The sequence below is a fragment of the Triticum aestivum genome, chromosome 2B (assembly GCF_018294505.1).
Source record: "Triticum aestivum cultivar Chinese Spring chromosome 2B, IWGSC CS RefSeq v2.1, whole genome shotgun sequence".
In the NCBI taxonomy this organism is placed as follows: domain Eukaryota; kingdom Viridiplantae; phylum Streptophyta; class Magnoliopsida; order Poales; family Poaceae; genus Triticum; species Triticum aestivum.
In genome coordinates, this window is record NC_057798.1 from 762,624,876 (window position 1) to 762,649,827 (window position 24,952).

Below are 24,952 nucleotides of genomic sequence, written 5' to 3' on the forward strand. Positions count from 1 at the left end.
AATTTTTTTTTTAGTTTTTCTTAAGGTTTTTCAAACACACAAGAAGAAAGCATAAAAAGGAAAATAAACTAACATGGATAGTACAATGAAAAAGTATGAGCACCGACAACTAGAATGAGTGTGTAAACATGAATGTAATGTCGGTGAGAAATACGTACTCCCCCAAGCTTAGGCTTTTGGCCTAAGTTAGTCTATGGCCACGGCTGGCCTGACGGATATCCGAAGTTGTAACTGTGGTCGTACTGAGGAGCTTCGTCGGAATGCCACTGGTTGACGATCTCCTCCGGGTCCCACTAGTAAACAGACTGACGGTGAGGATCCAGTGGTGGCTGCGGCTCGGGCTCTGGAGCTGATGTTGGGTTCCGGTAGGAATGGATGGCCTACGGCAGAACAAGATACTTGCCTGTAGATAAGTTGAACAAAGAAGGGGCAGGCAAAGTAATAGTCTCAAAGTAATTTTTTATCAAATATCAGTCTATAGTTAAGCATCATTTTCTTATTCTTAACAATAAAATCATGTGCCACCATACTCTTATAGTCTAGAAAAATAGAAGGCAACAAATTTTCTTCTTTCTCATGATGCCTAATAGGTATGTTAAAGTGTGCAGCGAGGCGCGAAGTGAAGATACCTCCCAAGATGGGGCCCTTCGTATCGTTCAGATTTAATCGCTTAGCAATAATAGCGCCTAGACTAAAAGTGTTATCACGAAACAAAGCATGGCACAATATAACAATATCAGGGGCACTAAAGTTTCCACAGTTTTCGCGACCAATTAAGCATCTACTAGCAAATATCGCAAAGTAACGTAGAACAGGGAAGTGTATGCTAGTGATTCGTGCATCGGAAACTTTCCTCGTTTCCCCTACAACAATCATATCAATAAATCCTTCCACATCATTACGATGCGGTTCCTCTATGTTGCCCTCAAAGGGTATTTTGCAAACCCGGCAAAATTCTCTAAGTGGCATCTCCTTAACCTCATCATATAAATGAAACTCCACCATTGGTGGTGATTTCTTAGCATGAAAATGAAAATTTTGCACAAAAATATTAGTGAGTAGGAGATATTGTTCGCGCTGGTCGCAGATGAAGTCGGTGAGGCCTGCATTCTCAGCCAAATAATAAAAATCATCTTGAATCCGGGCTGCCTTCAAGAACTCATCAGAAGGCCATTCACACGGTCGAACCTCCGCAGTACGAGGGAGATCATACCTAGGCCTCTTATCCTCTTCACTTTGCTTGTCCTTCGAGGTTCGGCTCGAGGAGCCTCGCAAAAATCTCTTCATCATTCTATGAAAATTTCTAAAAAATTTAGGAACTCACAATAAAAGTGAACCAAACTCAGCAAGATTGATAACAACTACTCCCGCAAGTGCCTAGAGACTATATCCTGCATTAAGACTACTTGGGACCAAATAAATTTGACATGCAAGCTCAAGAACAGGGTCACCTTAGTAGCAAAAATTTGCAATAAATAAAGCACTAGAACAAAAACTAATTGGACCATTGGAGGAGTCACATACCGAAGAACAATCCCCCAAAACAGTTTTGTGAATGGAGCTTTGAGCAAGGAGATCGAAAATCGCAGCAAAATGAGCTAGAACTCGTGCTTGAGCTGGTTTGATTTTTTTGGGAGGAAGAAGGAGTGTGTGGGTGCAGGAATAAGTGGAGGGGGGCCACCAAGGGCCCACGAGGCAGGGGGCACCCTGGACCTTCATGGCCAGGTGCTTGCTCCCCCTGGTGTGTTCTCAGTGCGAGATATTCTCAAATATTCTAGAAAAAAATCATATTTCATTTTCAGGACATTTGGAGAACTTTTATTTTCGGGGTATTTTTATTGCAAGGATAATTCAGAAAACAGACAGAAAAAAATACTATTTTTGCTTTATTTAATCTAAATAACATAAAGTAAAAGGAGGGTACAGAGAGTTGTGCTTTCTAACTTCATCCATCACATGCTCATCAAAAGGAATCCACTAACAAGGTTGATCAAGTCTTGTTAACAAACTCATTCTGAATCGCGTGAAACCGGAGAATTTTCGAATAGCACTAGGTTACCTCAACGGGGATATGCACGTCCCCAACAATAAGAATATCACATTTCTTTTTGACAGTAGGAAGAGGAAATTCAAAACCTCCAATAGTGATAGTTGGAATTTTTCCAATAGAATTGATACTGTGGACTTGAGGTTGTTTCCTCAGAAAGTGTACCGTATGCTCATTACCATTAACATGAAAAGTGACATTTCCTTTGTTGCAATCAATAATAGCCCCTGCAGTATTCAAGAAGGGTCTACCAAGGATAATCGACATACTGTCGTCCTCGAGAATATCAATAATAACAAAGTCCATTAAGATAGTAACGTTTGCAACCACAACAGGCACATCCTCACAAATGCCGACAGGTATAGCAGTTGATTTATCGGCCATTTGCAAAGATATTTCAGTAGGTGTCAACTTATTCAATTCAAGTCTACGATATAAAGAGAGAGGCATAACACTAACACCGGCTCCAAGATCACATAAAGCAGTTCTAACATAGTTTCTTTTAATGGAGCATGGTATAGTTGGTACTCCTGGATCTCCTAGTTTCTTAGGTATTCCACCTTTAAACTTATAATTAGCAAGCATGGTGGAAATTTCAACTTCCGGTATCTTTCTTTTATTTCTAACCATATCTTTCATGTACTTAGCATAAGGATTCATTTTAAGCATATCAGTCAAACGCATACGCAAAAAGATAGGTCTAATCATTTCAGCAAAGCGCTCAAAATCCTCATCATCCTTTTTCTTGGATGGTTTAGGAGGAAAAGGCATGGGTTTCTGAACCCATGGTTCTCTTTCTTTACCGTTCTTCCTAGCAACAAAGTCTCTCTTATCATAACGTTGATTCTTTGATTGTGGGTTATCAAGATCAATAGTAGGTTCAATCTCTACATCATTGTTATTGCTAGGTTGAGCATCATCATGAACCTCATCATTAACATTCTCACTAGGTTCATGTTCATTACCAGATTGTGTTTCAGCATCAGAAATAAAAATATCATTGGGATTCTCAGGTGTATCAACAATAGGTTCACTAGAAGCATGCAAAGTCCTATCATTTTTCTTTTTCTTCCTCCTAGAAGGACTAGGTGCATCAACATTAGTTCTTGGAGAATCTTGCTCAATTCTCTTAGGGTGGCCCTCGGGATACAAAGGTTCCTGATTCCTTTTACCCGTTCTAGTCGCAACTCTAACAACATTATCATTTCCCTTATTATTTAATTTGTTGAGCAAATCATTTTGAGCTTTAAGTAGGTGTTCTACTTCAGTGGTAACCATAGAAGCATGTTTACTAATGAGTTTAAGTTCACCTTTAACTCTAGACATATAATCACTCAAGTGTTCAATCATATAAGCATTGCGTTGCAATTGTCTACCAACATAACCATTGAAGTTTTCTTGTTTGACAATAAAATTATGAAACTCATCTAAGCGTTGGCTAGCAGACTTATAACGAGGAATATCACCTTCATCAAATCTATAGAGAGAATTTACCTTTACTACCTGTGTCGGGTTATCAAGACCATGTTTTTCTTCAACAGGCGGTAAATTAAGACCATGTATTTCTTCAATAGGAGGCAAATTCTTAACATTTTCAGCTTTAATACCTTTTTCTTTCATAGATTTCTTTGCTTCTTGCATATCTTCAGGACTAAGAAATAGAATACCCTTTTCTTCGGAGTTGGCTTAGGAGTTGGTTCAGGAAGTGTCCAATTATTTTCATTAGTCCACATATTATTCAGTAGCAATTCAGCTTGATCAACTGTTCTTTCCCCGAAAACACAACCAGCACAACTATCCAGGTGGTCTCTGGAAGCATCGGTTAGTTCATTATAAAAGATATCAAGTATTTCATTCTTCTTGAGAGGATGATTAGGCAAAGCATTAAGTAATTGGAGAAGCCTCCCCCAAGCTTGTGGGAGACTCTCTTCTTCAATTTGCATAAAATTATATATTTCCCTTAAGGCAGCTTGTTTCTTATGAGCGGGGAAATATTTAGCATAGAAGTAATAAATCATATCCTGGGGACTACGCACACAACCAGGATCAAGAGAATTAAATGATGTTTTAGCATCACCCTTTAATGAGAACGGAAATAATTTGAGGATATAGTAATAACGAGTTTTCTCATCATTAGTGAATAGGGTGGCTATATCATTTAACTTAGTAAGATGTGCCACAATAGTTTCAGATTCATAGCCATAAAAAGGATCAGATTCAACCAAAGTAATTATCTCAGGGTCGACAAAGAAATCATAATCCTTATCAGAAATACAGATAGGTGAAGTAGCAAAAGTAGGGTCATATTTCATTCTAGCATTCAAAGAATTGTTTTCCAGCTTAGCTAATAATTTCTTAAGATCAGATCTATCATTGCAAGCAAGAAAATCTCTAGCAGTTTCTTCATCCATAACATGACCCTCAGGCACAATAGGCAATTCATATCTAGGGGGAGAATCTTCATCATCACTTTCATCAATATTATCAGTTTTAATAATTTCATTCTCTCTAGCCCTAGCAAGTTGTTCATCAAGAAATTCACCTACTGGCACAGTATTGTCAAGCATAGAAGTAGTTTCATCATAAGCATCATGCATAGCAGAAGTGGCATCATCAATAACATGTGACATATCAGAATAATAGCAGAAGCAGGTTTAGGTGTCGCAAGTTTACTCAAAACAGAAGGAGAATCAAGTGCAGAGCTAGATGGCAGTTCCTTACATCCCCTCGTAGTTAAGGGATAAATCTTGGTTTTATCATCTTTCAAGTTCCTCATAGTGACCAGCAGATATAAATACCAAGTGACCCAAAGAATAAAGCTATGCTCCCCGGCAACAGCGCCAGAAAATAGTCTTGATAACCCACAAGTATAGGGGATCGCAATAGTTTTTGAGGGTAGAGTATTCAGCCCAAATTTATTGATTCGACACAAGGGGAGCCAAAGAATATTCTCAAGTATTAGCAGTTGAGTTGTCAATTCAACCACACCTGGATAACTTAATATCTGCAGCAAAGTATTTAGTAGCAAAATAATATGGAAGTAACAGTAACGGTGGCAAAAGTAACAGTAACAGCTTTGTAGTAATTGTAACAGTGGCAACGGAAAAGTAACTAAGCAAAGATCAATATGTGAAAAGCTCGTAGGCATTGGATCGGTGATGGATAATTATGTCGGATGCGGTTCATCATGTAACAGTTATAACATAGGGTGACACAGAACTAGCTCCAATTCATCAATGTAATGTAGGCATGTATACCGAATATAGTCATACGTGCTTATGGAAAAGAACTTGCATGACATCTTTTGTCCTACCCTCCCATGGCAGCGGGGTCCTATTGGAAACTAAGGGATATTAAGGCCTCCTTTTAATAGAGTACTAGACCAAAGCATTAACACTTAGTGAATAAATGAACTCCTCAAACTACGGTCATCACCGGGAGTGGTCCTGATTATTGTCACTTCGGGGTTGCCGGATCATAACACATAGTAGGTGATTATTGAATTGCAAGATAGGATCAAGAACTCACATATATTCATGAAAATATAATAGTTTCAGATCTGAAATCATGGCACTCGGGCCCTAGTGACAAGCATTAAGCATAGCAAAGTCATAGCAACATCAATCTCAGAACATAATGGATACTAGGGATCAAACCCTAACAAAACTAACTCGATTACATGGTAAATCTCATCCAAACCATCACCGTCCAGCAAGCTTACGATGGAATTACTCACGCACGGGGGTGAGCATCATGAAATTGGTGATGGGGATGGTTGATGATGACGACGGCGACGAATTCCCCTCTCCGGAGCCCCGAACGGACTCCAGATCAGCCCTCCTGAGAGAGTTTAGGGCTTGGCGGCGGCTCCATATCGTAAAACGCGATGAATCCTTCTCTCTGATTTTTTTCTCCCCGAACACGAATATATGGAGTTGGAGTTGAGGTTAGTGGAGCACCAGGGGGCCCACGAGGCAGGGGCGCGCCCAGGGGGGCAGGTGCCCTCCCACCCTCGTGGACAGGGTGTGGCCCCCCTGGTCTTGATTCTTTCGCCAGTATTTTTATAAATTCAAAAAATATTCTTTGTGAAGTTTCAGGTCATTCCGAGAACTTTTATTTCTGCACAAAAATAATACCATGGCAATTCTGCTGAAAACAACGTCAATCTGGGTTAGTTCCATCCAAATCATGCAAGTTAGAGTCCAAAACAAGGGCAAAAGTGTTCGGAAAAGTAGATACGATGGAGACGTATCAATCGCTTATTTACTTATTCATGTGTTGGCCATAATTGTTGCTATCATAGATTTAACTATTCTATGTCTAGTATATCTCATACATTTATCTATCAACATCAGATTTATTTATGAATTAAACTAATAAAAAATTGGTAATATGCCCAACACACAAGGAGTAGGAGGGTTTGAGAACTTTCATGTACCTCAGCCGTTGGTGCCCAAATTAGGATGGAGTGCTAGTACAAGGTTGGGGATGGTGTATTCGCTGCAGCAAGTACTGGTGCAGTAGAACTTACAAATAGTTTCTTTTTCCTAAGTGGTGGCTAGGGCATACACCTCCCCTCCAAGAATCACTTGTGAGTCTATGGATTCGCCTCCCCTCCGCCTGCCTCTCCGGTGCTCGGTGGCATGGAGGAGAATCATGTCTCAACTTCTGTTAGTAGTTTAGGTTAAGATTTTTAGTCCTCATAGGGGTGGCGCTCAGGCGGATTCAGCGTACATGTGGGATACCAGAGAGGGGGGAAGGTAAGATTACATGGACTTTGTTACAAAGGTTGAACCTGAACCCTGTCGCTAACAACCTAATAAGTTTGTTTTGAAGGAACCAGAAGTGATTTATCCCTAATAAGTTTCTTCTTTGCAGTGCCATTTGCAATTGTAGGTACGCCGCATAGAATGCACGCATGATGTTTTTGCATGCGAACCAACCACGTAGAAAACCAACACTGGATCAAGACATACTAACCATGGACCATCGAGGTATAGCCCTCTGGAAGAGAGAGGCGACCTCAATGGACATCGTAGATTATCAACAAACACAACATGTAATGACCTTGGGATAAAGTAGCAAAGAGAATTGCAAGTCCATCTCTTGAGAGGCAACACTAGCGAGCCACAACACCAAATTTAGATGTTCTTGTCCCGGTGCATGTCTCTTGCCTTCACGATGGAGGCAAGAAAAAACTCAAGATGAGGAGGGTGAATTCACATCTCACACACCACCACCACCCTTTTCAACCCTACCACAAGGGAAAGACTTGATCGGGTCTCAAATCCGGTTAGTTGGCGAGCTACGACCACCCCAACTCCAGCCCTCATGACCACAAGATGGATCATTAAGAGCAAGAGAGTTACGCCACGATCGGATTTATTTGGGAGAAGGACCCCACTCATATATATATATGGCACAAGATCCAAGCCCCCCTTCCACTCACCACTAGCCATCGTGGCTGTCGGAGATGGTGGAGAGGGAGTCGGAGTGGGAGGGGAAGGGAAGGAGGGCTCCAAAAACGTGTTCTAGTCAGAGCGAGAGCGATGCCATGGGGAGGCATAATAGATTTGCATGTCCATTTCCCGTTGAATGACCAAGAGTTTGGATTTTGTCCTAGGGCCATTGAAGCAAGGAAAATCAAAAAATAGGTTGACTTTCTAAGAAAAATATGAGTTCCTTCCAAGTAAATAACTAGATCAATAATATCATAACAATTACTGTTCCGATAAATGATTATTCTCCACAAATCCCTGTTAAGATATTTGCTAGGCACATATATCATAGAACTCTGCATCAAAATATTTAAAGATACTACTAAAGAAAACACATAACATTATTTGTACATCTAAGCGGCACAAAAATTAATATGTATATGAATGCTGACACACTAAAATATTTTTTTTCATTTTCTTACATCTAGATGTAATTTAACGTAGTCCAAAACAAGTTTCGTAAAATAATATATATTGTGCAACAAAATGGAGTTAGTTTGGCATTATAGTAATTTCAATTGTATAATAGTTACATTTAAGTTAATACTTGTGGTTTATGATGTCAGTATACCAGAGAAAATAGTTAAAATTGCTTGGTAATGTTTTATCAAACAAAAAAAATGTATAGTCATTATATTATTTTTAAAAGTAAAAGTATTTAGTATAAATAGATAATAACCAAGTTTACTTGTCTAGGAAAAGTCATTTTAGTTTAGTTTTTTCAACACAACTTTTCAGAGGAGAAAAAAGAACTCAATAAAGAATATTTTTTAGTGTGTCTGGCACCTCAGGAGGCACTTCTTGTTATACTAGACATGTCGATATCCTACATGTTTTGTATTTTTTTAATTTCCAGTTTGTAATCCTTAATTATGCCAATCAATTTTGTTTCTAATATTTTTGTAGATTCTTTTGACAGAGAGAGTTGTATGTACAACGTATAGCCTGACCAAGCGCTATGCTAGTCTTCTTGGACTAGATCAATACGAGCGTAGTTGCCTCTTTGACTTGACACAGGTTCGTTCAATAGCGTGTACGTGCGAAAATAGATTTTAAAAACAACATAAATCATACCTAAAGTTATAAAAAACAAATTCATATACATATAAATTGATTTCCAAAATACAACATCGCTTAAATAAAAAAATGAAAATTCAACATATCATGCAATCATTCTGATTCATAAAATTTATGTTTGTGTACTTAACAAAATAATTTCAATAATCATAAAAAGTGTTCATGTTGAACACTCACGTTATATGTTCATATATTTCACCCAAATTCTGTTAGTAGTTCACAAATCATGTTAATGTTGCTCACTATATTTGTTTTTGTGTTTTTTTAGAAAATATATGTTTTGATAATTTGAAAAAAAATAATGGGTATTCAAATATAGTTTGTAGTTCACAAAATAAATTGTATATCCCTTCAATTTTTTTGCTGGTGATATATGTGTTAGTTGATGTAGTGAACATTTTCCATGCTACAAGAATTAAAAAATAAAGAAAACTTATCAATATATCTTTTAAGAGCAAAAAATTGTTCGAATATTGTCTAATAATAACTAATTGTTGTATATCGAATAAAAAATCACTAGTGCTTATAAATAAGATTTTCTATGTCAGCTTTTAAATAGACACTCGTAGTTTCCTTTGTTTATAAGAACTTTTGGTGCCTCGAGATTGACATGAGAGCATGACAGAGATTTAGAAATGCACATGATACACCAAAAATATTATAATAAGAAGGCCAGCCCCTTGTTAGAAAGTCTACATAATTTGAAAGTAGTAAGAAATTTATTAGAAATTTTGTTGGTCTTATTTCCTTGAGCTAACAAATATTTATACAGAAAACATGTAGACTTGTACGATGAGGACAATTAGTCACTAAAAATAAAATGAAGAATTATTGTATTTCGTTCTTGATGAAAATGCAATACTGCTACTTAGTAAATTTTGGCACCTTTTTTTTATGGAAAAAGCTTTGGCACCGAAAGTACACTTTTGAGCTCGAGCTCGGATGAACAGTAAAATCAAAAACAATTGAATTTTTTTAAAAAAATCTGATTTTTTTTGGTAAACTTTGACAAATGTTCTTAGTGTATGCAAACTTTTATCATGAGATCACACTCCTGAAAGGCGTGGCAAAAAACAAAATCAGTGCTTCAAAATGCTTCCGAAAGTAGCATTTTCATATCATCGATTTTGTTTAAAATAACATAATTTTGCAACAAAATGGAGTTAGTTTAGCACTATAGTAGTTTCAATGTTATGATAGTTACATTTAAGTTAGTCTTGTGGTTTATGTTGTTAGTATATAGTAGTGAAAATAGTTAAATTGTTTGGCAATGTTGTGTCAAACTAAAAAAACAAATGTATAATCATTATGTTGTTTTAAAAAGTGAAAGTGTTTAGTATAAATGGATAATACCAAGTTTCTAAAATGCATGCCTAACTAAGTCCATTTTAGATTGGTTTTTTAAGACAACTTTTCACATGGAAAAAATTAAGTCCAACAAAGCATTTTTTCGGGTCTGTCTCACCTCAATTCTCAAAGGCACTTTATTTAAAAATGTTGTTGCTAGATATAGCAAACTCCTACGTATTTTTCATCTTTTTTTTATTGTTTGTGATCCTTAATTATGCCAATCAATGTTGTTTGCAAATATTTTGGTCAACATTTTGCCAGAGGGAGCTCTATGTACCGCTTGTAGCCTGCCTAGGCGATGAGTTGGATCTTGGGCTAACTCAATATGAGCATGACCGTCTTTTCAACTTGACACATGTTTGTTCCACAATAGCGCTTGCATGCAAAAGGAGAACTTAAAAACTGCATAAATCATACCTAAAGTCATCAGAAAACAAATTTATCGTATGTATAAATGGATTTCCATAATACAACGTCGGTTAAATAAAAAATGAAATTTCAGCATAGCATGTCAGAATTATTCCAATTCATAAAATATATATTCGTGTATATCAACAAAATAATTTAATAATCATAAAAAAAATCATGTTGAACACTCACGTTATATGTTCATATATTTCACCAGAATTCTTCTAGTAATTCACAAACCATGTTAATGTTGCTCACTATATTTAGATCTGATGGTTTTTTGGAAAATATATGTAATAGTTTGGAAAAATGTTCATGTGTCTTCAAATATTGTTTTGTAGTTAAAAAAACATATATCCCTTAAATTCTTTTCTGCTGGTGATATATAGCTTAACGTTGATGTAGTGAATGTTTTCTATGCTACGAGCATTAAAAATAAATAACAGTTGTCGGTATATATTTTAAGAGCAGAAAATTGTTTGGATATTGTCTAATAATAACTACTTGCTTTACATCGAATAAAAATCACTGGTGCTTATAAATAAGATTTCCTAAGTCGGCTATTAAATAGATACTCATAGTTTTCTTAGTTTGTAAGAACTTCAGATTCCTCGAAATTGACATGAGAGCGTGGCAGAGATATAGACATGCACATAATACACCAAAAATATAATAGAAAAGGCAGCCTCTTGTTGGAAAATCTACAGAATTTGAAAGTATAAGAAAGTTTTTAGAAATTTTGTTGGGTCTATTTCCTTGATCTAACGACTATTTATAGAGAAAACATGTGGACTTGCACGCTGAGAAAAAAGAGCCACTAAAATGAAAATGAAGAACTATTGTGTTTCTTTCTTGATGAAAATACAATACTACTAATTTTACTCAGTAAATCTTGTCACATCTTTTTTATGGAAAAAGCTTTGGCACACTCTTCTTCCATTGCTCGTATCTATTTCTCTTCCTGCTGGTTTGGTCTGCTGAAAACAAAACAAGACGAGACGTGGTGGGCAGATACCTGCACTGGGACGTCGACAGCGAAAGGTGCGGCGCGAGCAAGCAAAGGTGGATCCGGAAACACTGAAAACCAACACCCACGGCCGCCTGTTTTGCTGCGGTAACTTCGCAAGTCCACTACTACTATACACAAGGATCACAAGTCAACATCCTCTCCACGAGCGCAGCAAGGAGTGTGAGAACTGAGAAGAGATGGCTGCTCCGGCGAAGGCGTCATGGACGGTGGCGATGAGCGTGGGCGCGGTGGAGGCGCTCAAGGACCAGGTCGGGCTCTGCCGCTGGAACTACGCCCTCAGGTCCATCCACTGTGCAGCCAAGGCCAACGTCCGCGGCGGCGTCTCGCAGGGCACCAAACAGCTTCTGGCTTCCGCGGCGGCCCTGGTGGAGAGGCGTCCAGCGGAGAAGGCTGAGGAGGCGCTGAGGACGGTCATGTACCTCAGCTGCTGGGAGCCCAATTAGTATTAGTACTTAGTAGCATCCAGCCATGGCCTCAGATCAGATTTGGCCGGTTTCCCTGATCGGTTGCAAAGATACCACGATGATGATGATGAAATTTCGGCTACGAGTTTATATCACCCTCCTTGTCCATCCATGTGCTTCTGCGACTATTGTTTGAATGGCCAAAGGCTGTGTTTGTCAAGAGAGGAACAACGTTCAGAGTTAGACGGGGAAAGCAACTCAGCAGAGCGAGGCATACAGAAAACAGAGGAACTTCATTCAGGTACTGTATCGATTACCAAACAGCCCAACTCTGAACAAAGGGCAAAACAGGGGGAAAGAGAAAATGATTTCACATCTTCTGTGATCAAATTCGAACACCTACATCTCGCTGCAATGGATGCTACTAATAGGACTAACCTGTTCTGAATTTCTTTGCTCTGCACTCTACTGAACCGACGGCACGATACCAAGTTAAACTAAAAGCATGATCAGAGATTCAGAGTGATGATGTTATTAATAAGACAACATTAATAAGTTAGTGATGACATAGTGGGACACAACGCAGTCCCGTTTGCAACATTAATAAGTTAGTGATGATCAGAGTGAATTTATGGGAATTGTTGAATGCCTGCTGATGCTTCGGCTCGCTTGCTGCTCGTAAGAACTGAATTCTGTGACGCAAACAGAGATTTAGAAATGATGATTCATTTCTGTGCTACTGATTTGATTTTTACTAGGTTCTTGAACTAAATGTTGCAAGCTGTTTTTGAGAAAAATGAAATACGAGTTGTTGTCCATTTGTACCAAACAAGATGAGGATGTAGAGCGATGCTTCTTTGTGTTAGAGCATCTCTAGCAGACCCCTTATATCACGGACATTTAAAGTGAGTTTAAGTACAGAGTCGTTGTCCATGGGTTGTTGGCCTGATACTCTGGTCTTTCGTGTTGCTGGTCTTATGTGGTTCTGTTTGCGACTCTGCCTGGTGGCTTTATTTATAAAGTTGGGCGCATGCCTCTCCTCTAAAAAAGTGAGTATAAGGGCCACGGAAAACGTGTTTTGAGAGCTGGTGCGGGCTGCGGCTGAACAAACCCCGCAAGGCCGAATGGTAAAATAGAATAATCGCCGGCCCTCAAATTGGAAAAACAAATTAGACAATTTGACCGCAATTCCGATAAATGGCTAGAAACTCGAATATAGTTTGCGTGGAAATTAAGCATAGTTTTCATTCATGACCCAAAAGAACCTCATGCAAAAGCCACCACCATCTCCATGACCATCATCATCATCACTACCCACCACCGCCACCGAAGCCACCACCACCTCCATGACCATCATCATCATCATCATCACTGTCCACCACCGCCATCGAAGCCACCACCCGTCGCCGCTTGCTTCCTTCTCTCCAAGACCTCCCTCCTTGCGATATCATGCATTCTTTGGTGATGGCGCGTGTCCATGTCATTGCGGTTCATCGTCATGATCATGTTCTCCTCTTGAAGAAGCTTGGCCAAGGCTTTGTTCTCCTCGGCAAGGGCTCTTCTCTCCTCAATGGCGGCCTTGTGCAACCCCTCTTCCTTTAGTAATCACCACTTTTCTTGGTTCTCTTGTGCCTTCTTGTCGGCCAACTCCTTCTTTGCCTCCAATGTCTTTGGTCACCATCAACTCATTTGATTGCACCATGGCATATATCTTGTCCCGCAAGCTTGATGTCTCTGCTTGTCCCGCAATGTCTTGGCCACCATCAACTCATCGAGGGATACTTTGCCATCATTCGGAAGAACTGGTCATCTATCCTTTGCCAATACTGCTTGGCGGTTTGGTCAGTGCCGGTGCACGCATAAAGAGACACAGATTCCCAAGCCTTGATCAAGACTCGATCTTCCAATTGCGTGTAGTTCGTCGATCTCGCGCGCACTTTTGCATGCGCTTGGTCGAACACCCCCTCCCCAATCACCTCCACCTCATCTTCTTCCCCACCGTGACCATTCACACCATCATCCATCTCATTGTAGCCGTAATCGCCGATCGGGGCTTGATCAATGTCGACGGCGTTGTCGTCCAACATGTGCACAAACTTGGCAGTCGCATCATGCAAATCGGCACTACAATTTCGCTCCACAAGTCACGAACAATCGCAATGGCGAAAAGTAAAAACAACTAAAGAAAATCAAAGTATCATACCTTGTGCCCATTCCATCGAACTTCCCGGGGGCGGCGACAGCAGCAACGTCGGCCGGCGTCCTCGGGGGAACTCTTGGGGTGGCGATCGGAGGAGGTGGTGGCGCGGTGCTCGCATGACCTTTGTGGCCACCTTATTGCGTTTCACCCCCGCCACCTTGTGCATCTTCACCGGCGGGGTGGGGATGGCCTACACCGAATTCTTAGCGGCGACGACGGCGGGCGGGCGTGCCTTCCAGACGACGGCGGCGGGAGCGCCACTCTAGACGACGATGTTGCCCTGGTGCTTGCGGGGATGGGTGGTGGAGGCTTGAACGGTGACGAGCGCGACATGGCCGGCAACGAGTGCAACACGTCCGACGACGAGATCTGCTTGAGGGGTTGGCGCGTCCATGACTTCCACGGTGACGGTGACGGTTGGGAGGCATCCATGGCGGCGCTATAGAGCCAGGGAAGGTTGTCCGGAATGGGCGGAGGAAGAACAATTACGGCAGACGAAAGGGAGAGCGGGTACTGCCGCACGGAAATGTCCCTCCCGCCAAATCTCGCTAGTGATAGGGGTCACCCTCGTGTCGGCCTCCCGCCCTGTGTTTCTAAAGGTCGAGCGGAAGAATTTGCCGTGCCCCGCAAATTTTTTTAAAGGCCGCGGTCCGATAAGGTATCTGTTCGGGCCATTTTTTCGCGCAAACTGTTAAGTGGTGGTTATTTTGCAATTCGGCGTGATATATGGGGTCTGCTAGAGATGCTCTTATCGCCTTGCTGTCAACTGAAAAAAACCTTACATGGATGACTTCTATGCACATTTGGTGGTGGCAATCATCTTATCTTGTTCTGTGGTAGCAGCTTCAGACTTGCTAGCGTCATGGGCAGGGCACCAAGGACGGCACCATTCGCTCGTACATCAAACATCATTGGGAACAAGGGCGTGTCGTACCAAGGTTGGCATCACAATGCACATGCAAAACTAGTGGTGCAAAAATAATTAAAAAGCATGAGTGGCAGACCTCACATTGCACAGGAAGAACTCGTACATATTGATAAAATTATCTGATAACAGGATTTCATAAATCGACCCCAGCTCGAATGTGTGGCAGAGAGTTTCAGGGGTTGGTGGAATTATCTTCTTTTTTTTCTAGACAAACCCACAAAGCTTTATTCACGCGTCACAAGATTTACAGAGACGAAATCAAGATTTCCGGGTTGGTGGAATTACCTGACTTGTCACCTTGGGCTGTAGTTGGGCATAGGGCGATCAAGGCTGGAATTCAAACTGAATCACGTACTCTCGGAAGTATGGAGTATACACCAGCTGGAATTTATGGGAGCAAAGAACCGCAAGGGTGTTCGAGCATAGATTCCTTTCCGAGCATTCCCTCTTGGAGCTCATTAAGCTGGACTTCATGCATCCAACCTGTACTCTCCTTGCACTGGCTCAGCGATCACTAAAATTATCCAGAACCGGAGCATGACTAGCTCCTTGTGTTTCGAATACATGGTCAACATTTTTTAATACACTTTTGACATTTTTAAACGCTTGATTTTTTTTCAAATGCTTGGATTAACATTTTTATACACATTTTAACATCTTTTAAGCGCTTGATTAACATTTTCAAATACCAGTTAACATTTTTTCAATACATGATAAATATTTTTCTATACACATTTAGCATTTTTTAAATGCTTGATTAAAAAAATCAAATATCAAATTAATATTATTTAATAAATGGTCAACATTTTTTATAAACATTTAACATATTTCAAATGCTTGATTAATTGTTTTTAAATATCAGATTAATATTTTTTTAATACATGGTCAACATTTTTCATACAGATTTACATTTTTTAAATGCTAGGTTAACAATTTTAATTACATGTTCTACTTTTTTAATACACATTGTATATGTTTTATTCATTTTACGTATACATTAGAAATATTTTTTCTATACAAATTTAATATTTTTAAATGCTTGGTCAATTTTTTTGGAATATTTTATGTAAAGTATTTTTATATAAAATATCTCGAAATGTAAATAAAGTAAAATATAACAAAAATAAAAAAAGTAAAAAACAGAAAGAAATAAGAATATGCTATGTGGCCTGTGGCGCGATGGGCCGACCTAATATGGAGCTCTCCTTCAGCAAAACTTCCTCTGGTCTTGGTTGTTGTAGAGAAGACATATCAATGTCCGCGTCAGATAGATGCTACCACGCACAGGAGGCCACCTGACTGGGTCGTCCCATTGTCGCGCGCGGGAACATGGACAATTTCATTGAAAAAAGAATGGCAGTGCGAGGGATCGTACCTTATGACTCCCATTGCTGATCGCTCGTCGCTAGCCATGCGAGCTAATAAGCATGACTGTCTAACTAACAAAACGTGAACTACAAGAAGTATACCTCAACGGCCGATTTAATGTAGCGGACTGGTCTTTTTCTCATTTTTTTCTTTTACATTTTTCTGTTTTTCATTTTTTTTAAAGGCCGATAAATGGTTGGACGTCTCACAACTTGCATACAGTATCGAAAGTCGTTCAAACCAGACATGGATGCTTACTAGGCATGCCCACATACTTAAAAATGTTGGGGTCACTTCAAGGATGTGCAAAAATATATCATGTTCAACGAGGGTGTTCGTGTAGGCGGGAAGGGCCCATTCGAAAACAGGTTCTTTTTTGACATCCGTGAAATGACACCAAAATTTTCCTATCAGCTTCTATGAGAAATTCAAGGCATCAAGCCAAGTTGGTTGGATTTTTGACAACTTTTGCATTTTCTATAGTTTTCATGGTGAAAAGGAGCCAATAAATGGCCGGTTGTGTCACAATGTGCAAACGTTGTCGGAAGTCTTTCAAACCCGACATGGATGCCTCATAAGTTTGAGCCAAGCTGCTGCAAAAAGTTAGGGTCATTTATCAATAGTAAAACAAACCACTAGACAAGAGAAGTGTGATAGACTAGGTCAGACGGGTGCATCCGTGAGCATGTTTTTTTCCTAATTTGAATGCTTTTGCTATTTTGTAGTTTCCTTTATTATCAATTAATATGAACATTCTCTTATATCCTAACCATTTCTTGAAATTTGTAAACAATTTCGAAATTTCAAATTTTGCATGAAAATGTTACAAACTTGAACACTTTTTTCCAAAACGGTTATCAAATTTCGAACAATTGATGAAAAGCAAACCATGTAATTTTAAAAATGTATCAACTGTTTTTGAAACGCAAACATTTCTTAAATTTTTGAATAAAACAAATCGACAATAGGAGCATGTTTCAAAATTTCAGAGCATTTTTAAAATTCTAAACAATATTTAAATCAAGAACATTTTTTAGTACACCAAAACAAATTTTCACATTTTTTAACATGTTTTGAAAAGAATAATGAAGTTTTAAAAGGAGAAAAATGAATTAAAACAAAAGAAAAACCCAAAAAATAGAAGAAAAGCGCTTAGGCCTTGGCCCAGATAGGCGAAGACATCTCTCTCATTGGGCGCCTGTTGGGTTGGCCCAAGCATTCGCGGATTTGAAAAAAGATGATCAGTTGTGAAAGAAAGGCTCATGGATTTGAATTTTTTGCGGTTTTTTTGATAAAATTCACTAAAAAGTCCAAGAAATTTAAAAGAATTCACAAATTTGATTTTTTAATTTTAAAAAAGTTCACGCATTTGAAAAAGCAGAAAAAATAAAACATAAAAACAAGAATAAAACATAACAAAACCTAGTTTAAAAAAACATGAAAGAACCTGGTCTAAAAGTTCATGAAGTTATATTTGCCACATAAGAAACAAAAAAGAAAGCAAGTGGGCGCAGCAAATGACATGTCCCGGTTGGTTACTAGAACTTAAAGTAAACCTAGAGGGTGAGAGTTTGAATCTCACGCGACCCACAGTTTTGAAGATTAAAAAGGAAGAGAGAAAAAAACCAGTGTATGGGTATGTACATAGATGTATACGCGCGAGTGATGTATCCTATATGTGGACTCAAGCTGGCAATGGTTAACTGTTACCCGCGTCCCCATGGGTAATTACTCTATTAGGAGACGGGGATGTATTGGTTTTTTTTGCCCACGGGGAAGCTGGTGGGTCAAATATCTTACCCAACACATAAGATGAGGATGGGGATGGGATATCATTACCCATGCCCATTACCCACCTTACTTGTGAGGGCCTTACATTTGGGCCCTAAAATTGGTAGATCTAGGTAACTCTCGATCATACCCACCCAAATTTCCATCAATCCCACCCCTTTGGCCCAAAGAGCCAAAAGAAATCGCTAACCTAGCCACAATATATTGTTTATTTTGCCAAAATGTTGCTTTTTCTACTTAAACGCTATTGGAGTGATTGTTGATTGTATGTATGGGTTTCCCCATTTGAAGACATTATAACTGAGCACTATTGGAGCCCTCTCAGGACATTATCGTTTTTGGCCGTCAGATGTCAAGTTGTGGGCGTTTCTGGTGGTTGGATAACCCTCTAATCTCGTCCAGCCTTTCTCTGCTGTGCAAATCTGGCTACATGGGCTGGGTCGCTTCTCCCATAACAAAATCCACGATCTCCTGTTAACTGGGCCTAATGGGACTTGAGTTTGTCATAATCGCTTTCCCGTCCGTCACACCTTTGGAAGGGCGAGAAAAAATCGTCGAGCGCACACGCTCTCTCCTCCCATGTAGCGTTATGTGGTGCAGCTCGTTTGGAGCGGAAGAGGAACTTGCTTCGTCGAGAGGAGTAGAGACAGTCGGCCGCTTCTCTCGTGGAAAAAAATTGTGTCGAACGGTTGCTGGTCAGAGGCGAGTGTTGGCGATGCAGTTCGCACGGTTACTGGTCACGGACAAATACCATGCGACCGTGCTGGTTTGAGCCTCCCACGCGCACACCGATGAAGGTAGAGGCGAAGTGTCGCTCAACTATTCAATGAAGCGGAGGGGTGAAACTGACTCGCTATAGTTGAAGCATTGAAGGAGGCAATGAATTTTCAGTTCCAAGGAGCATTCACCGCGGGTGATGTGCGCCACTCACGTGCGGCGACTAATGGAGGTGTATGTTTTCCCCAACCTATAGCTGAAGGAAATATGCCCTAGAGGCAATAATAAAGTTGTTATTTATATTTCCTTATATCATGATAAATGTTTATTATTCATGCTAGATTTGTATTAACCGGAAACTTAGTACATATGTGAATACATAGACAAACAGAGTGTCACTAGTATGCCTCTACTTGACTAGCTCGTTAATCAAAGATGGTTAAGTTTCCTAGCCATAGGCATGAGTTGTCATTTGATTAACGGGATCACATCATTAGTGAATGATGTGATTGACAAGACCCATCCGTTAGCTTAGCATGATGATCATTTAGTTTGTTGCTATTGCTTTCTTCATGACTTATACATGTTTCTATGACTATGAGATTATGCAACTCCCGAATACCAGAAGAACACTTTGTGTGCTATCAAACGTCACAACGTAAATGAGTGATTATAAAGATGCTCTACAGCTATCTCTGAGGGAGTCCTGGACTAAGGGGTCCTCGGGCGTCCGGCCTGTTAGACATGGGCCGGACTGATGGGCTGTGAAGATACAAAGACCGAAGACTCTCTCCCGTATCCGAATGGGGCTCTCCTTGGCGTGGAAGGCAAGCTTGGCGTCCAAATATGAAGATTCCTTTCTCTGTAACCGACTTTGTACAACCCTAATCCCCTCCGGTGTCTATATAAACCGGAGGGCTTAGTCCGAAGGGACGATCATAGTCATACAGGCTAGACTTCTAGGGTTTAGCCATTACGATCTCGTGGTAGATCAACTCTTGTAACACTTATATTCATCAAGATCAATCAAGCAGGAAGTATGGTATTACCTCCATAGAGAGGGTCCGAACCTGGGTAAACATTGTGTCCCCTGTCTCCTGTTACCATCGACCTTGGACACACAGTTTGGGACCCCCTACCCGAGATCCGCCGGTTTTGACACCGACATTGGTGCTTTCATTGAGAGTTCCGCTGTGTCGTCGTCAAGAGATTCGATGGCCCCGTCAATCATCTACAACAATGCTGTCCAGGGAGAAGTCTTCCTCCCCGGACAGATCTTCGTATTCGGCGGCTTCGCACTACGGGCCAACTCGCTTGGCCATCTGGAGCAGATTGACAGCTACGCCCCTGGCCATCAAGTCAAATTTGGAAGCTTGAACTACGTCGCAGATATCCGCGGAGACTTGATCTTCGACGGATTCAAGACCACGGCAACCGCTCCCTGTCACCATGATGAACATGACCTAAATCTGTCATCGGACCATACTCAGGAGATAGCACCTGTAACTGCTCTGGCCCTAGATCCGGAACAGATCACGCCATCCAAGGACGGGAAGCTCAACCCCGCCATGGAAGCCGCAGTCTCAGAGGACGTACCGGACCGTGTCTTCAGTGGGAGACGTCAGGACTACACCTGCTCCCAACCCGGCCAACATTTTAGAGCCATTGAAGTGCATGATCCCGTTAGAGTACGCGCCGTACTCTTTAGGGAGTTCAGCTTCTGTCCATTCGGTGACAATGTCAGCTAGTACTTGCGACTTGATGGCCCGCCGTGGCTTGTATGTTATGTCGAACGAAAGGAGCTCAATGGCCCATTTTAGCAATCCGGCCTGTAGCATCGCGGTTATTTATTACGTCATTGAGTGGTACTTCGGAGGCCACCATAATCGAACACTCTTGAAAGTAGTGTCGTAGCTTCCGGGATGCCATGAAGACCGCGTATGCTATTTTTTGGTAGTATGGGTATCGGGATTTGCATGGGGTGAGGACCATGGATACGTAATAAACCGGCTTCTGGAGCGGGAATTTTTATCCGTCAACCTCTCGTTCGACGACGAGCACTGCGCTTACAACTTGATGTGTTGCAGCTATGTACAACAACATAGGTTCGCTGATATTTGGCGCTGTTAGTACTGGATTACTGGCCAATAAGGTCTTTATTTCGTCAAGTCCGGCCGCGGCTGCATCCGTCCACACGAAGTGTTCGGTGCACCGAAGAAGGTGGTAAAGAGGTAATGCCTTTTCTCCTAACCTGGAGATAAAGCAGCTCAAACTAGCCACGCATCCAGCTAGTTTCTGGATGTGCTTGAGGTCTGTTGGTGTAGCCAACTGCGACAGAGCTCGGATTTTTGCCGGATTCACTTCAATTCCTCTATTGGAAACAATGAAGCCCAGCAGTTTCCCAGAGGGGACGCCGAAAACACATTTTTCCGGGTTCGGCTTGATGTCGTATGTTTGGAGGTTATCGAACGTAAGCCTCAAGTCGTTTATTAAGGTTTCGACGTGTCTTGTTTTTATGACCATGTCGTCCACATATGCCTCCACAGTTTTTCTGATTTGCTTTTCCAGGCATGTTTGAATCATGCGTTGATAGGTTGCGCCGACATTTTGAAGCCCGAAAGGCATAGTGTTGAAGCAGAAAGGACCATATGGCGTTATAAAAGCTGTTGCAGCTTGGTCAGACTCTGCCATCTTTATTTGATGGTATCCAGAGTATGCGTCGAGGAAACACAGCGAGTCGTGTCCTGCTGTGGCGTCGATGATTTGATCAATGCGAGGGAGGGGAAAGGGATCCTTGGGGCAAGCCTTGTTGAGGTCTTTGAAGTCGACGCATAGGCGCCAGGATTTGTCCTTCTTTGGTACCATTACCAGATTTGCCAGCCAATTCGGATGCTTGATATCTCTGATGAATCTGGCCTCGAGTAGCTTGGCTAGATCTCCCCCCATGGCTTGACATTTGGGCTCTGAAAACCGCCTTAGAGTCTGCTTGACAGGTTTGTATCCTTTTAGTATATTGAGGCTGTGTTCGGCCAATCTGCATGGGATGCCCGGCATGTCCGATGGGTGCCAGGCGAAAATGTCCCAATTCTCGCGTAAGAAGTCTTGCAGCGCGGCGTCCATTGCGGGGCTCAATTGTGTCCCGATGAAAGCTGTCTTCGTGGGGTCCGTTTGATGGACTTAGAATTTGACTATCTCGTCTGCGGGTTTAAATGAGGTGGACTTGGGTCGCTTGTCAAGTATCACGTCATCCCTGTCCACGGTGGCACGCAGTGTTGTTAATTCTTTGGCTGCTAGGGCCTCGAATAATGCTTCCAGGGCTAGTGCTGCGGTTTTGTTTTCGGCGCGAAGTGCGACGTCCGGATCACTGGCTAGAGTGATGATTCCATTGGGTCCTGGCATTTTAAGCTTCATGTACCCGTAATGGGGTATAGCTTGAAAGCTTGTAAACGCGTCCCGCCCTAGAAGGCCGTGGTATCCGCTGCTGAAAGGAGCCACTTGGAATGTGATTTCTTCAGACCTATAATTCTCCGGGGTGCCGAATACCACATCGAGTGTGATTTTTCTGCACACCGCGCTTCCCGACTAGGGATAATTCCCCTGAAGGTTGTGCCGCTTTGTTCAATGCAGCTTTTATCAATTTCCATCTTGTTGAGTGTTTCTTCTTAGATCAAGTTTAATCCGCTTCCGCCGTCCATGAGTACTTTAGTGAGCCGGAAGCCGTCCACGATTGGGCTAAGGACCAGAGCGGCTGGTGCCCGGACGGTCTGGAATCGAGGTTCGACACTGGCATTGAAAGTTATAGCAGTGTCATTCCACGGATTTATTTTTGCCACATGGCAGATTTCAGCGGAGCTTCGATGAGCTCGCTTGCGCCTATTGTTCGAGGCGAAAGTCTCAAAGACTGTTAGTACCGTGTTGTGTTCTGTAGCGGGGTGTTGTCCTGCTTTATGGCTTACAAGAAGATCCTCGCCAGTTTTTGCTACCTGCCGAAGTATCCAACATGCCCTAAGGCTATGGGTTGGTGTTGTATCTGGCGTACTATGGAGTTCACATGGCCCATTGAGACATTCTTCCAATACGGTTCCACGCCCTGGGGTGGGCTTTGCCTTCTTGGGGATTGGATCGGTCGACTTATGAGAGTTCGCCCGTTTAGCTCGAACAAAGGTTTTGGTGAGAGCCGGACTATCCCAAAATTCTGTTTGGGTTCTCCAGGCGCTTTCCATCGCATAGTATTTCTGTACTATGGTTGCCAAGTCAGCAAAGCGTACCACGTCATGGCGACTTATGGCATTGAGGATTCCTTTGTTCGTACAGTTTTTGCAGAAAAGTGAGACTGCGTCCTCCTCACGACAGTCCTTGACCTTATTTAGCACAAGGAGGAATCTGGCCCAGTAGCGATGTACTGTCTCATGGGGCTGTTTTCTGATATGGGAGAGACGGTTTAAGTACGGGTGGGTGTTCGTGGCTGAATCCGGATTCTGATCCGATCTAGCGCCTAGGGGCAGGGGAGCTTCCGAGTTCGACGGCTCGGGATCTGGGGTGCTGCCCAATTTTTCCGGCCCAATATCTGATCCTAAGTCTGGGATCTGGGTCATGTCTTCCCTTGAGTGGGAGTCCGGCTCATGGAGCTCAGTGATCCGGACATAATTCGTCCTCAAAATAGAGGGGTAATCCGTATGTGGTTCCTCCACTACCGCTATCTCATGGGTGGCCGGCGGGGATTTAATGTCCCTTTGGTTGGGTTTAAGCCCGATCCGGTCATAGTCCATAGCGACTCCCAAAGCGGCGATGCGATCCAAGAGCTCATTAAGGGAGGAGAGCTCTATCGGATCCATCTGTTCGGCGAGTTTTGAATTGACACGAAGGTCATGCGTGATGACCCGAGAGGCCATCATTGGTGCGACAGCCGATGGGGCGGCCATGATGAAGCCGTGAAGTCAGAGAGTTTGGCCTACAGCCAGCGCTCCCCCAGAGGTAACGTTTGTCCTTGACAACGAGACGAGCCATCGAGCCTTGCAGCGACGACATAGAGGAACTCTCAATGAAAGCACCAATGTCGGTGTCAAACCCGGCGAATCTCGGGTAGGGGGTCCCGGTCTGTGCGTCTTAGGCTGATGGTAACAGGAAGCAAGGGACACAATGTTTACCCAGGTTCGGGCCCTCTTGATGGAGGTAAAACCCTACTTCCTACTTGATTGATATTGATGATATGAGTAGTACAAGAGTAGATCTACCACGAGATCGTAGAGGCTAAACCCTAGAAGCTAGCCTATGATGATTATGATTGTGATCGGCCTTCTAAGGACCACCCTCTCCGGTTTATACAGACACCAGAGAGGGCTAGGGTTTACATAGAGTCGGTTACAAGGAAGGAAATACAATATCCCGATCGCCAAGCTTGTTTTCCACATCAAGGAGAGTCCCATCCGGACACCGGACAGAGTCTTGAGTCTCGTATCTTCACGCTCCAATAGTCCGGATGAAGTATATATTCCAGCCATCCAGATACCCCCTAATCCAGGACTCCCTCAAGGGTCTCCAAGTCCGTTCAGTGGAAGAAGCCATATAAAAGAAACAATACGGGACCCTCTAGCTTGGACCGCATACTTGATCGTTCATGCCAGATCCATGGCACCCCAGACAAACCAGCCAATCATACCAATAGAGACTGTTGGGTTTTTAAACAGGCTGGCAAGTTAAATACCGAGAACAAGGAGAAGGTGTCGCAAGGCAAGGACGATGATGAGGAGCCCCGGTCACCGAACACAGGGGGACATAAGAAGTGCCCCCCCCCAAGTTAAAACAGTGAATATGATATATGCTACCCACATCCCCAAGAGGGAGCGCAAGCGCACGCTCAGGGACGTCTATGTGATAGAGCCAGTCGCCCCAAATTTTAATCCATGGTCGTCATGCCCGATCACCTTCGATCGTCGGGATCATCCGACCAGTATCCGTCATGGCGGTTCAGCCGCACTGGTCCTCGGCCAATCATTGACGGATTCCATCTCACGCGAGTTCTCATGGATGGTGGTAGCAGCCTAAACCTGCTCTATCAGGATACAGTGTGCAAAATGGGCATTAATCCATCACGGATCAAGCCCATAAAGACTACCTTTAAAGGAGTCTTTCCA

The 24,952-nt window shown here is 42.0% G+C and overlaps 1 protein-coding gene across 1 annotated transcript; it reads left to right on the forward strand.

Annotated features, from left to right (window-relative positions):
- Positions 1 to 11,512: 11,512 nt before the first annotated feature.
- On the forward strand, positions 11,513 to 11,946 carry LOC123042548 (uncharacterized). The gene has a single exon (XM_044464979.1). It carries the CDS (start codon positions 11,587 to 11,589, stop codon positions 11,851 to 11,853), a length of 267 nt encoding a protein of 88 aa, XP_044320914.1. The 5' UTR covers positions 11,513 to 11,586; the 3' UTR covers positions 11,854 to 11,946.
- The last annotated feature ends 13,006 nt before the right edge of the window (positions 11,947 to 24,952 follow it).

What these genes read in the sequence shown, in the direction of transcription:
- LOC123042548 (XM_044464979.1), top strand. Translation starts at nt 11,587, where the DNA reads ATGGCTGCTCCGGCGAAGGCGTCATGGACGGTGGCGATGAGCGTGGGC.